Raw genomic sequence first — 14,027 nt, forward strand, 5'->3', positions numbered from 1 at the left:
ATGTTAATTGTATGTTATCCCTGCAATTTCCTTGCCTTGAGAATGCAGAGTGATTCCTCTTGTCCTTTCAGTTATTAAAGCCCCAGAATAGTTATGGATGTTGCTTGTAAAACACTTAGAGACATATAACATAAATCATGAACTATTATACAAATAATGAATGGTTATGAGTGCAATAGTGCAAATATTTCATGAGTTGAAAGATGGAATGTTCCATTCAACGAGGCGCAGCTGAGTTGAATGGAAAAAATTACATCTTTCAACTCATGAAATATTTGCACTATTGCACGAATGGAAACCATTCATTATTTGTTTTATACAACATATTATATTAAGATGGGTAAAATGCACTCATGCAACAGATTGTTTTGAACTGACAGGTTTCTCTGCTCTCTTACCATTGAAAAAAGTGCTACCAAAAAAGTATAACACATGGTTCTATTTCACAGAGTGGAATAGAGCGGATTTTGCATGCAATCAACGAGCAATTGACCAATCAAATGACCAGAATACAATTAGGTGTTGTATAAATATTATTATAAGACAGTAAAGCTTTTGAAGAACATTTGCCGTTAGTGTCACAATCAAAGACTACCTGTGATTAAATCCAGGAAAGGATCAAGATATTGAAATGAGGCTTTCAACTAACAGTGCAGAATATTTGTTGTCATACAAGTGTGTCATTGTCAGCCACCAGAATATCCCTTTAATGCATGGCCAGCTAGCATTGTCCTAGTTTGATCTTTGGCACTGTAAGCTTTATGGAATATATCATGTCAAGTGAGTTTCATTTAAAAAATAAGTAAATTATAAGCCACTCTTCCCTTCTCCTCCCTAAAGAAATATTGGAGGAAGAGACATAAATTTCAAACTTTGTGAGTATATAAGTTTAGAATCATGCAAGCTATATTATCAACGTTCATTGATTGACAAAATGGCACACATAGTTGGTGACATTTATGTTACCTTTGGCCTCCTCTTAGTTGACCCAGACATGATGAAAGTAGTAAACAGAGGGTATGCATGATGACTAATATAGTGGGGAGGGGGATGTTCTATGTTGACCTTCCTTTGTACAATAATGAAACAAAGCAGTATCAAAGACACAATTGTTCTGTTAGGAAATTATCTGACTCCCAATTGCATTTTTCTACATGAATAAATCTTCTGGAATTAATTAAATTTACATTTGGTAACTGATTCCTTTGAGTAAACAAAATGAAAGTAATAATACAGAAGAATGCACACAGAAAACTAGGCTGGTGGTAAAGACTTTGTTAACTTTTGTTTGTTGTGTGGGTAAATGAAGAACACATGGTTGTAAAAAGTGAGGTCAAGGTGGCAGTTGACGTCAGAACAAGTGTAGGTTTCTTGACGTCATATTTAATATTTCTGTTTTTGTTAAGATGATGCCATCCGTTACTCATTCACTGATACTAGCAGAGAGACTAGTTGAGTTGTCTGGACTGTTTTGTAAATATTTGGAAGGATGCAGTGATTCTAGGAATGGTTTTGATCACTTCTATGGCTCACATACCCAAGTAATCTTAATTGTCCAAGAGATTGAAAGAAAGGATGAGAGCATACCCACTAAGAGTTATCAAACCATGGAGCTATAAACATGGAGCTATAAACTGTTTATAGCTCCATGATCAAACCAATAAAGGTATGGAGGCTGATACTGATACATTGTGAATTTGTATGTTTGCTCTGTATGGATGGACCAAAAGGCTGGTGAAACCAACGATTAACCCAGCTACCATCATTCACAGGTGGTTGTTAACGCTATTCAAATGTAGTGAGCTCTATAAAGCAAACTAGTGATGAAAGTGGATAATATAAAAACATCAAATGTTAGCTTATCATTTGTTTTAGTACTCTCATTTGGAAATTGAACTTGCATGCTCAGTTTTGTCTGAGAGGCACTTGAATAAACAAAATCATTGGATGAGGAGAGCAAGGCTTGAGGATATGGATTTGAAGAAATATTTGTATCATTGGGGCAGTCTTGTCCACCACATATCCTAAAGTTACTTCTTTTTATTTTTGCTACCTAACTCCCCAGCCTTGGTTTCTGTTTCTAGATCTCTTCATTATTCTTTACCCTTTCCTCCCATTTCTCATCCATATGATCCTTTTTAATTTTCTACTTTCTTTGGATTTCATTCTCCCCCACTGCCTTTATCTCTCTTCCTTTTCCTATAGTGTTTTGTACAAAGTCTTGTCATATGACAAGTCCTATACTGCTAGCAATATCACATACTTTCGGCCTAACTAACCAGCATTTCGCCAAATATGCTAGAAAATAAAAATTGGTCATCCATGCTCAAACATCAGCAAGCATTTTACTACCTCCCTGTTAAAATTCTTCTTCATTGAGAGTGTCTAACTGAACACCCATCATTGTCTAGGAATGATTTGAAAGGTCAGATCTTCCCGGAAATATTTCTTGCAAAATTTAATTCCTTTCAGAATACTGGAATTGGGGGCCATTCTTGATGGCCTTTAATAGGCTATGATCTTGTTGCCTCTTGCAAGCAGAGTTTATCATTGAAGCAGAACTGCTGCAGTTCTTTTATCCAATTTCACATCTTTAGTTGTCAGCCAGTTACTAAAATCAACCCTGATGTTAGGCTGGGTACCAATTACTTTCAACCATGCCATATTTTTGAATAGCGCCATCTATTTTTTGCCATAATGCAGTACCTCCATATTTCCTCCCTAAAACACACTATACTAGTCCATGAATACCTCCCTGCTGGTCACATGTGTGATATGTTGTGTTTCTTGCTTGCTTAAGCATGGTTAACATCACACTGAAGTTGTACCCTTCAACCATATGGTCCATAATTGTAAAGTTAATTAAGGTGCCACTAGTTAACATCAATCATGGGTAGTCACTGTGATTTGATGGGTTTCTGCAAATTATCAAACTGGTTCTGTTCAGACAGTCTCAGCAGAGAGATATAACATTGTCTACTCCTCATGTAACATTACAGCAGCTCCCTGTGGTATTAAGCATACCTGTTAATCTCAATAATTACCACAGGGTATTGTTTTGAAATAATGTCACTAATTATTTACTGCCCCTGTAGGTAATTGACTAGCATATAGAGGTTAATTATGGCCCTCATCCTAACCTGTCAAAATGGTGATTATTTGTCCATAACTCACATAACATAGGGATCAACCAATCATAGCCATGATTTCCCTGAACACTTTTTGGGAAGTCAGATCATACCAACTCCCTAAGCCTCTAAAGACCTCTTCTGCTATATGTTAATAATCTGAATAAAATTCGAATAGGTGGGTGGAATGATTCGGATATTAAACTTACGTTTTGGGGATGTGGAAGTACTTGGACGATGGAAGAAGGGATTATATGCATTACAAAGGTTGTCCTCCCTTGTCCTTTCTCATCCCGTTTGTAACAGATATGAGTAAAACAAATGTGTAACGGGGAGTGGGGGGGGGGCGGTAGGGGAGTTCAAAATCAATTTCTCTCTTGATTAACAAATACATACATATATATTAAAATATCATTTATCAGTGTATTACATTGATAAGTTATGCTCTTGTTAAGGTAGTTGTTACATATGGGCTTCCATGGGGGGGGGGGAGATGGAGGGGTTCACATAACCCCTTTTTATTGATGTTCCAGGTATACATCTAGTTTTTGTCCTTAGTTTGGCTACTTAGTACAAAAGGCAAAACTTGTTTATATCTTAACACTCAATGATTAATGCCAAATTTTCTTCATTCAAAACCCAGTGGAGCCTTAACTTCAGGAGATGTATCAGAGGCAACTAATTAAAAACATTGTAGATTACAACAGATGATGTTTTAACATGACTGGTCTTTAGCTGAGTGTGACAGAATGTTACCAGTGTGTAGTCAAGTGTAGCAATTAGTAAAATGTGACATATGTGAAAGAAATCTGAAAGTAAATTCGCAGTTCTTGTAATCCCATCTCAGAGGGATGGTTGTTTTAGTGCTGCGATGGTATCAACAACATTAGTAAAACTTCTGATGGGCTAATCTGTGACTACTGTATGACCATTACACTGCTTGTCCTGTTTGTACCCTGTTAAAGTTAAATACATTGAACCCATTTACACAGAGACCTAAGTTAAGGAATTGGTGGTCATTTCCATTATTTTATGAAGTAATGTGGTAAGAAATGTAAATTTTTAGTAAATTATTTTAAAGAAGGATTCAGAGTTTGAAGTCTCAAACACTGTGGTTTATCCTATCAGGGCAGTTTCTGTCGTGCATTCACTACTCTGTCAGTAAATACTTCTATGTCCAGTTTCTCATGCAAAAATATTCACTAATTAGCGAGTTATTGCCTGAAGATACATGATTGACAGGTTTTTTTGGACGACCTTTTCGTATTTCAATTTCCAGCCAATTTCCAGTAGCCTTCTTATAATTCATGATCGTTTCAAAGCAGCCAATGAGCGGGGTACATGTGTAATCAATCTCTGCAGTATAGAACCGAACATACTAATCGGGGAATACAACCACAGTATAGGTAAGCAGCACACTTTATGCGAAGTCAACATTGCTTGAACTCAAAACAGACGAATGGTGCCAACCCCCACAAAGGAAAGAAAGAAAGTGAGAGCAACGTTGAGTCTGACGTTCAAAGAGTGAGAATCAGAAATGAAATTATCAGATGGCAATCATTTAAGCTAGCAAAAGGTTTAGTTCCATCCTACAGGTGGCCAAATGACTTCTTATCAGGTTCATTCTTTGGGATAGGTTATATTTGTGTCTGACACTCTTTCTGACCTCAGTTGTGAATATTCGGAGCTATTGAGTTTGCAAGATTTGAAATCTTTATGCCGTTATCTTGCGTTTTTCATAATTTCATAAAACTGATGCTGAAGAACACTAGAGACTATATGCTTGTCCTAATATATGAAGATGACAAATTTTTTTCATAGGCTAATTGAAATGAAAACACACTAACAACACATTAAGAGTGACAGATGGATAGATGTTGGACAAATGAGCAAAAATAGACACAACAAAGGAGAGGTAAGATAATAGGAAAGAGCGATTCTTTCCTACACATGCTTTTGCAGGAGATAATCTGTTTGCTAAACAGTTTCATCTCTCTCTAATATATGAACATAAGATATTCAACTCAACACTGTGATCACATTGGACCCTTCTTTCAGGTATGTCTGAGTTTTGAAACTTTCAACACCAAATTTCAACACAAATTTCAACACCAGATCACCTAAGCAACATACGTCCCTTATATGGTTGCAGATCCATCTGAACTTTGATAAAGGAGAAACAGGTTCCCTCATTTGTTCACTTTACATGTATCCTGTGGGAGGTTTTATGGCTATGTGTCCTTTCAATGCATTCTGTAGTAGCGCCCTCACTTCTGTAGCAGGCAGGCTCACGCATGGCGCTTCAAGGTTCAAGGCAGTGAACTGGTGAAAATTAACTATTTTGAAATAATTACAAAACAATACCATCCTTAATGTAGGAATGGATACTTCCTAACGTTCAATAAAGTGTGTCGGGTAAATTCTATGGCACTGGATGAAGTAGCAATATGGTATCTATGTACCAATCAATATTTTGATACATGTTCTCAGGGTGTTGACAAAGAGAAAGGAAACAGGTTGAAATTCCATCTTTATTTTGCAAGTGCCTTGGTAACTGTGATGATAATAAATTAAATTCCTATTTTGAAATTGTTTGCTGTTGTTACTTAATTCGAGGCATTCATAAACATCAGTTGGTTTTGATAAGTTCATAAGTACTATACTAAACTGAAATCAAAAGAATGAAATTTCTCTGCTAATGTCTAAGCAAACTATAAAAGTTTCTACTGGTTTCATATATTAACATTCTATACGAAATTTACTTATTAATCAAATCGATGTAGCAAAGTAATGGAACTGGGAAACATTTGAATTATTTTTACATGAATAGCACCCATTCATTTTTTCCCTTCCTTAGACTAGATTAGAAGAAGTTGAAGATGCCTTGATTGTTTCTACTTTTTGCACACACAAAAAAGGAAGCAAATCCATAACTGCTCAGGGATATGAAACCAAAACCACCTGGTAGACATCCTCTATGGTTTGACCTAATTTTGTTGGGTTTTGTTGGTAAATAACAAGTTTACTTTTCCTTCCTCTGCTGACCAGCTGTTTATAATACAATATACAATATTGGTGGCCATGGCGTCCTCTGGATTGGAAGTGAGGGCAGTAGTACAGTATTGTGAAGATACATTTGCTCAGGTTTAATAATATTTCATGCTGCATTACTGGCAAATTACCAGTTTGAACATTGGTGGTAATGAGAGCCATGTGGGAACTGCCTTTGTAGGTAGTTATGTAAAATGGTTTATGTTCAACCCTTAAGTTTAGTTAGCTTCATGCTACTTCTTATATCCAAACACAATTTACAAATTTGCCATGAATATTTTGTCTTCATGATAATACACTGCCTCACAACAGGTTTCCATAAACCTTCACTTCATATTTGAGATATTTGCATCATTTGCAGCTTACACACAGTTAAGTATCTAGGTCAAAGGTACATAGGTATATGTGTTGAAAGTGATGTATTCTGATAGGCAATATGCCTTAGCTTCTTTTTTCTCCCCCCCCCCTGCATTTTGTAAGATTTACACCTTGAATAAACTAAATTGACTATTTTGAGGCTAAACAGAGGGAGCTGGAAGATGAACTTCAGCCCCCAGACTCACCTCTAACCAATAATAGTGTACCCCTTCCATTTCTGGAACATTCTCATATGCCACTTAGTAAACAGCATCAACAATGAAGCTAACATTCAACTTCTTTGCAAGTGCACTTTTTGATATTGTCCATTTCTTCAGGTCTCTGTTGATACCTTGATTAATATGAAACAGGATGAAATACATCCAGGAAGGAATATTGCATATTTGAACTTTAAATGACAGTTCAAAAGTAGCCTTTTGATGGTCCATTTCCCTTGATTTATCAACAATAAACTTGTCCACCCACACCTTTTTTTCACTTGCTCCAAAGAACTTGTCAAACATTTTGGGAGATTCAGGTCTCCTGAAGTATGTTTACATTGATATATCATATTGTGTATCCTTCAAGGTCTGTTTTTGTGGAAGGTGTCACACCTAGGAACAGCTATATGTGGAAAATAATTTTTGTAGTGCACTGAGTGTAATGACCATTACAAAAGTGTAATTGCTGATAAAAGTGCATTGATTGCTGACAGACACACCCAGTAATAACTTCAAAATTCCAAGTAAATCTTGTTAATAGTGTATTGTTGTAACCTTGTGGAAATGATCATTGTGGGCTCAATTCATCCACCTTGCAGTTTTGCATTTGCACTAAATTTTCACATGGCTTATATTTCGCATGCCAGTTCTGCACATATGACAAGCCAATCGGGGAGGGGGGGGGGGGCAATATGATGGATATTTCTGTTATCCATCATTTAACTTTGTTATAAATGTTATCATTATTTATGTTCTGTAGCGATTAAGCTTTGAAATATGCCCCTTTAAAGCAAGTTGTTGTTTCTAAGCTTATATTGGAACTTGTTGATGGATAGATTTATAGAAACTCAGTACCAATTACTTTATTTGCAAGCTTCCTCTATACCTAGACACTGGGCCAGTTATTGTGAAAAGTTTCCCTATGACCAGCAACATTTATATCATTTATGACTTTGAAATGGGCTTTGAGGTTACTGATTTACAAGCAGGTGAATTACAATGAACCTAATCAACATGCTACTAGGCATCTGAAAATATTCAAGTCTCTGGCATGTTATTAATTGCAATATTACAGCAACTAAGAATCATTGTATCCAATCAAGTAACATGAATAAATAAGTAAAAAAACCAAAGGTAACTTATACCGGCTTACTCATGAAAGGTTACTTATTGATAAATTATTGCCAGAGTAATAATTGAGCAATAGAGGATTTATCATTTTATAAATATATGTCAAGTCTTTCACTGACATATCATTCAAAGCTTGATTATGTGCCAAGTTTTAATTCCGTTGTCAAGGTCACATAGATCAACAGGAAGGTACTTAAGATCTCAGGTTTAATATAGGTTGTTATCCTCTCTTACATGCCACACATAACATGAGGACATGTCAATTTTCACTCAGCCCCGGGTTTCCTTCTCTTCTCTTATGTGTTTTGTTTTAAATTTTCAACAGGAACAGGGGTAATTAAAGTAGCTTCTGCAACAACCATATCTGAATGATCATTGAGGTTTTACCTCCATGGAATGATGTACTGTAAAGAAAAAAATCTTTCCAACATGCTGTTCAATAAGTAGGGGAGGAGATGGGATGGGAGAAGGGGAGGTATGGGGAGGGGACTGAGGAGACAAATCAGGGGAAGGAAGTGAGGAGGAGGGAGGGGGTGGCACTACACCCATACAGTAATATTCTCTTAACAAAGATATAAAAGTCACTTCATCTATGAGGGATTATCCCAAACATGTTACACTGTGAAGCAGACATTTCAGTATAATTACTTAGGTATGATACTTTTAAAGTATCAACAAGCAGAGCATGAGGCTTTCAGCTTATAAAACAGAGCTATCAAACTTAGATACTTTTCTGTATAACATATGAACACCAAGAAAATCACAAAGTTAGACCAATTATAAATGCAATGACAAGGCACCAGATTCTGTTATTACGCTGTAATCAATGCCATGTAATTAAATTTGACAGCAATAGGCTGTAGCCTAAAGGGACCTCAGAGAGTAACTTCACTGTAAGGAATATGAATTGACCCCTTATTTGTTTACTCACGTAACATTGCTACTATAAATATAGCTACTAATAAGGGTTTTAATTTTTATGATCTGTGAACATTGTTGTACCCTGTCTAGCATGTTTGAATACGGATTTCTTTCCTTATGACTGTAAGCTACATACACCTACATTAAGTGATTATAATACATTATAATAGAGGTACGAATGAACAGTCAGCATATATGCCATTGAATAATTTTGGATAGCTTTCAGGATGTTTACTTTTATTTGCCTTGATAATGCTTCCTTGCAGAATAAGCTTTGTTTTGCTAGCAAGTGTAGCAAGTCACCGTACGTACGAATACAATGATTCCACAAGTATGGAAGATTGTTATCTGTCTTTATCTATTTTGTAATCTTTCCTAGTAATTTGTTAACTCTGTAAAGAAACGATTTCATTCACTCCCCTGTATGTTATGTGAAACTTAGTTTAACCCTGCTAGAGCCCACTGAACCCGAAAGGAATGCAACCTAGTTTTAGTTAACTTAGTCTAAAGCTAGTTGAATCAACTTACATGCGGCAATTTAAAGGATATCTCGTTCATTTTGATACTTCAGAACAATGTGTAACATACCATATTGGGGTGTCAATTGTCAAGGACCCCCACCCCCCACTCCCTTCCCCTAAAATAAAATCAACATTACAAGTTTACAACCAGAAAATGAGGTTTAAAGTACGAGTTAATTCCTATGTAAAGCCTAATAGTCATTTTCTTATAAGTCTATGCCGGAAGAATATTACAATTGTTGGTCTCTTCATAGGAAGTATGGCACCATATCCTACTGTTCAATGTTTTCAAGAACTATTTTTTTTTTTTACTAAAGGTGATTGTAACAGAGGTTATTCACCTATAATGATCCATGAATTCAATAAATGCAACAGCCTTTGTAATAGTACTATAGTTATCCAGCTACCATGGTTACAGCAGAGTGGGCTGACTGATCCATAAGCAATCTGTCTATAATGCCAACGATATTCACAAGTTTTAAATGGTAATCTTATCCCTCTCTCAGATAAAGTTTTATGTTGATGGAAGGCAAGCAACAGGTTTGATAAATTGTGGGTGCACAATGTTGCTGGTTACTAGTTTGGAGTTGCATGGTGGTTGTGAGTTTAGTGGTGGAGGTGGTTGTGAGGAGCAAGTGTGGAGGTGGTGGTGATAACATTCTGTGGTGGTGATAAGGAGTTGGTACCTGTGAGTAGCTTGGTGGTAGTGAAAATGGTAGTGATGAAGATGGGGAGTTTGGATTAAATGGCTGTGATCAGGTGGTAACGAGTTTTATATCTGGGAGTATTCTGGTAGTGGGGAATAGTGCAGAGTTTGAAGGAGTATGAAGAATATGGTGGTAATAAGAACTGAACTTTTTAGTGGTGGTGGTGAGAATTTGGCGCTGGGTGGGATGAACTCTTTACCTCCTGAAGTCCTTCATTGACATGACAGTATGTGTCTCAACATGTACCTTGTAACATTCTCTCAGGTCACTGGTACATGTGCAGGTCTATGTTTATAGGCATTTCATTTGGTATCAGTTCATTGTGATAGAGAAGATACATAGAAATATCTACAACCTACCATTCCTCTGACCAAATTTGTCAATATGAATTCAGTATAGCTGTGATGTTTCCTAATTTTTTATAAATTGTGCCTTTAGATTGTTTTGTTTCTACAGGCTACATTGTCTAAACTCAATGACTTCCTATAGCAAAGGGAAACTAAATTTGGCTAGTGTCCCATTCTGTCTATATATCATGATCATGTCAATATAACCCACCTGTGAATCCTGAATGTAAACTCTTCCTTCCTTCCTCTATCTGCATGCGAAACTGTCTGGTAGCATCCTCTTATCACAGTATTAAATCATTAATGTGTTGTTTTACATGTACATTCTCATAATCAGGTTAAGCTTCTGGCTTCTTTTGTTGCACCACTTAGTTTCAGTATTATCCAAATTCTAAGAAGAAAAATTCACATGCCATATTCACGTAAAAAAAGACATAACAAAGGATAAGGTAAATGCACCCAGGCATGTTGTTTTCAGATCTTTGTTGTTTCATTTCAGCCTAGACAGAGGTATGTGTACCAGTCTCCTTTGATTATGAATACAAAGAAAAGAAAGCTATTGGTTACAAACAAGTTCTCTCCAAGTCACCAGGTGCCATCCCTTCTGAGGTAAATACAGACAGTAAGTGTCAGTTTGTGGTTCCAACCTGCTACCTATTTCTGTACGTCTTTGGTGGTAACAGATCTGTATTTTTGCAGATATTTTTATTTCATAATCCTTACCTCTTGGGGTGTATTGATGTATGTCTTAGTCTAGTGGAGACAATCACATATCAAATGACTGTATATGCAGCCACCAGCAGTTATCATTCTTCACTTCTATTATCATCCATAACAAGACAAACCAGTGATATGTCAGCACACAACTGTCTGTCAGTAATGAAAGATGTACTTTCTGAACTATTCTGTAGATTACAATGGGGAGTCAATTTGTCAACGACTTTCTTACTGCACCCTTTACAAGAAGACTGTTTACCTGTTATGAACCATGGAATTACATTTATATCCTGTGGCAAAAATAGCAAAATGTGTTGAAAGGTATGCTGTATTGGCCCCAAATATGCTAGATATTCAAATATGGTCGGTCACCTTTGGTCCAAATTCTTAAACTGATTTTATTACAACCTTCCGGGAAATTTTGCTCACTGATAGATTCAGTCATCTTGTGTGTTCCCTAAAAATCTCTGAGAACACTTTGGAGAGTAAAAACCTCCAGGAAAAATTTCTAGCAATTATAGCGTGCTATAATTTGGGGCCTATACTGACTACCTTTAAAGGTACAACTGCTTGCCCATCTAAACCTTTCAAAGAGGAGTGTTCTCAGACATTTACTACTGAGGTGAAGGATGGGTGGGTGAAACCCAGAATGTGGAGACCCAAATTTGAGGGCCTTTATATGCTGAGTCTATGCAATCAGGCACCAGTGGAGTGCAAAGCAAACTTGGTGTGATGTCCAGGGGCGTGATATAGGGGCGTGCCTCAGGAGCCCTATAGTACAGGGTAAACATTGTTGGTGAAAGGCAAATTCCTCTGAAGCTTTGTGGTCTGCTGCTATGTACAAATTAAGAATATAATATGTAAGTGATGTTGCAATCAACAGTGTTTGGTACCTTTTTACTCACTTTCAATGGGTGAGATAATCTACAGATGACGGTTCCCGGACAATTCCCCCCTGGACGATTTCCCCCCGGACGATTACCCCCCGGACGATTCCCCCTCGGACAATTGCCCCCCGGACAATTCCCAACCCTGACAATTGCCCCCCGGACAATTCCCACCCGGACAATTGCCAACCCTGACAATTGCCCCACGGACAATTCCCACTCCGGACAATTCCCACCCATGACAATTGCCCCCCGGACAATTTCCCCCCGGACAATTTCCCCCCGGACAATCCCCTTCCTCGGAAACTTGGACGATTGATTGACAGCCGATGTAGGCGGGGTTAAGGCTATTATTCCAGTAAAAATGAGGGTGTGCAACAAGAGATTTCAGTTTTGGTTTCGATGACAATCGTAACCTATGCATTCATGCGGGCGGAGAGTGTGTATGCGTGTGTTGGGGGGGGGGGGTAGTAACGCCTCGCTTGTAAATACGATATCTCAGGAAGTGAAGCTTTGACCAATCTAATATTGGTGTATATGAGTAACACATTGGGTAGAAGAACCCTTTTGTTTTGTGGGTAGGTCAAAGATCATTTTGAGTCACCAGGGGCCAAATAGTAAAAACCTTGTAAAGACGATATCTCAAGGATGTAAGCTTAAACCAATATCATATTTAAGTTCGTGAGTAGGGGACCACATTTAGGAGCAAAAGCCTCTAGTTTAATGTGGAGGTCAAAGGTCATTTGGGTTCACCAGGGGTCAAATAGTGTAAACCTTGTAAACACGATATCTCAAGAAAGGAATGTTGAAAGAATCTCATATTTAGTATGTAGTTGTTACACGTTCAGTACAATATTTTATTGAGATCAAAGGTCATTTTGAGTCGCCAGACGCCAAGTTGTGGAAACCTTGTTTATAAGCTACAGTATCTCCCACCGACCAGCCTATCAGATAACATGTGCGTTACGCCTTGTACGAATAGGGGGCTATTGGCATTGGAAATGAGCTTATGGGCATCCGTAGAATCTAAAACTCAAAAACTGTAAACTCCAACATACTTGCATTTGCTTAAACCTGCCGCCTGGAAGCCTTACTTTGCGTGCAAAAGGTGTACCATTACTTTAAATAATTCAGACAACAGAGGATAGTTGTAGCCTTCCTGGATTACAAGCTGGGATAGGGGACCAAATGGAATATTTTTGCCACTGACTTGAGACTTGAGTTGAGCCCACTCTTTTTGAATTTCCTCCTTTATTTTTTCAAGCCATCTGGGTTGTTCTGATCATTTAGCAGCAAAGTACTACAATGATCAGCCACCCTCCCAATTTCTTCAACACCCCCGATGAATTCAAAGTTTCGTCTTTTCTTGCTGGCCATAATAAGGGTCAACAATTTGGTAACAGAACTGAAAGTTTGTGGACAAAAGCCGAAGCTATGCCTCATATTACTGACTTGTGAATTAGGATACAATGTTTTATTGACATGTCAGGTAGGCCTTTCTATTCTGTGCAAAAAATATATTCTGTAAGAAATATATATATGCTGAACAAAGTACGGAGCTCTGTAAGTGCCAACTGAGATGTTGGTATTTCAGTAACTTCAGTGAACAGCTTATTCATTATATTGGCAATAAGTGTGCAAGTACAATGCACTTTCTTGCTCAGAACCGAAATGCAGTTCAAAGTTAGTGGTTTTGCGACATCACATTGCATATGATATTACGACGATACGATCGACAGCATAGCCTACTGTATCTAGCCGGCTTAACAGTCCCATTAACATATCATATAACCAGGGAGCTGTTAGAGTAGCAGCTCCCTGGTATAACATAGGTAACATATACGTATAGCAGCAGTACTGCAATCATGGCGTCCAGATATAGCGCGTTAGTAGGATAGTTGGTAGTGTGATGTTAACGTTAGACTACTCTAAACAGCATACTTATTACTTACACTAGGCTAAGACTTAGCATATATTCCACTATTTGCTCTTCTCTAACCACAGTCTTTCAATAATTTGTTGCACTTCTGCAAGGACTC

The 14,027-nt window shown here is 37.4% G+C and overlaps 3 protein-coding genes across 13 annotated transcripts in view; 2 read left to right on the forward strand and 1 right to left on the reverse strand.

Annotated features, from left to right (window-relative positions):
* Positions 1-14,027, forward strand: part of LOC139961180 (synapsin-like) — a 545,708-nt gene that overhangs the window by 315,320 nt on the left and 216,361 nt on the right. The gene's annotated exons all lie outside the window — the stretch shown is intronic.
* LOC139961191 (uncharacterized) overlaps positions 1-14,027 on the forward strand; it is a 234,028-nt gene that overhangs the window by 61,044 nt on the left and 158,957 nt on the right. For 3 of the 6 annotated variants that reach the window (XR_011790782.1, XR_011790781.1, XM_071960196.1), the window contains one exon: positions 10,884-10,993. The exons of 1 other annotated variant lie outside the window; for it this stretch is intronic. Coding sequence is in view for 1 of the 5 variants with exons in the window: in XM_071960196.1 (XP_071816297.1) it covers positions 10,884-10,993 (110 nt within the window). In the remaining 4 variants the exon portion in view is untranslated. Of the gene's footprint in view, positions 1-10,883; positions 11,007-14,027 lie in introns of all 6 variants that reach the window. 2 more of the 6 variants (XR_011790783.1, XR_011790780.1) reach the window with 1 other exon arrangement.
* Positions 1-14,027, reverse strand: part of LOC139961188 (uncharacterized) — a 32,341-nt gene that overhangs the window by 7,633 nt on the left and 10,681 nt on the right. The window lies entirely within an intron of this gene.

The sequence above is a fragment of the Apostichopus japonicus genome, chromosome 20 (assembly GCF_037975245.1).
Source record: "Apostichopus japonicus isolate 1M-3 chromosome 20, ASM3797524v1, whole genome shotgun sequence".
In the NCBI taxonomy this organism is placed as follows: domain Eukaryota; kingdom Metazoa; phylum Echinodermata; class Holothuroidea; order Aspidochirotida; family Stichopodidae; genus Apostichopus; species Apostichopus japonicus.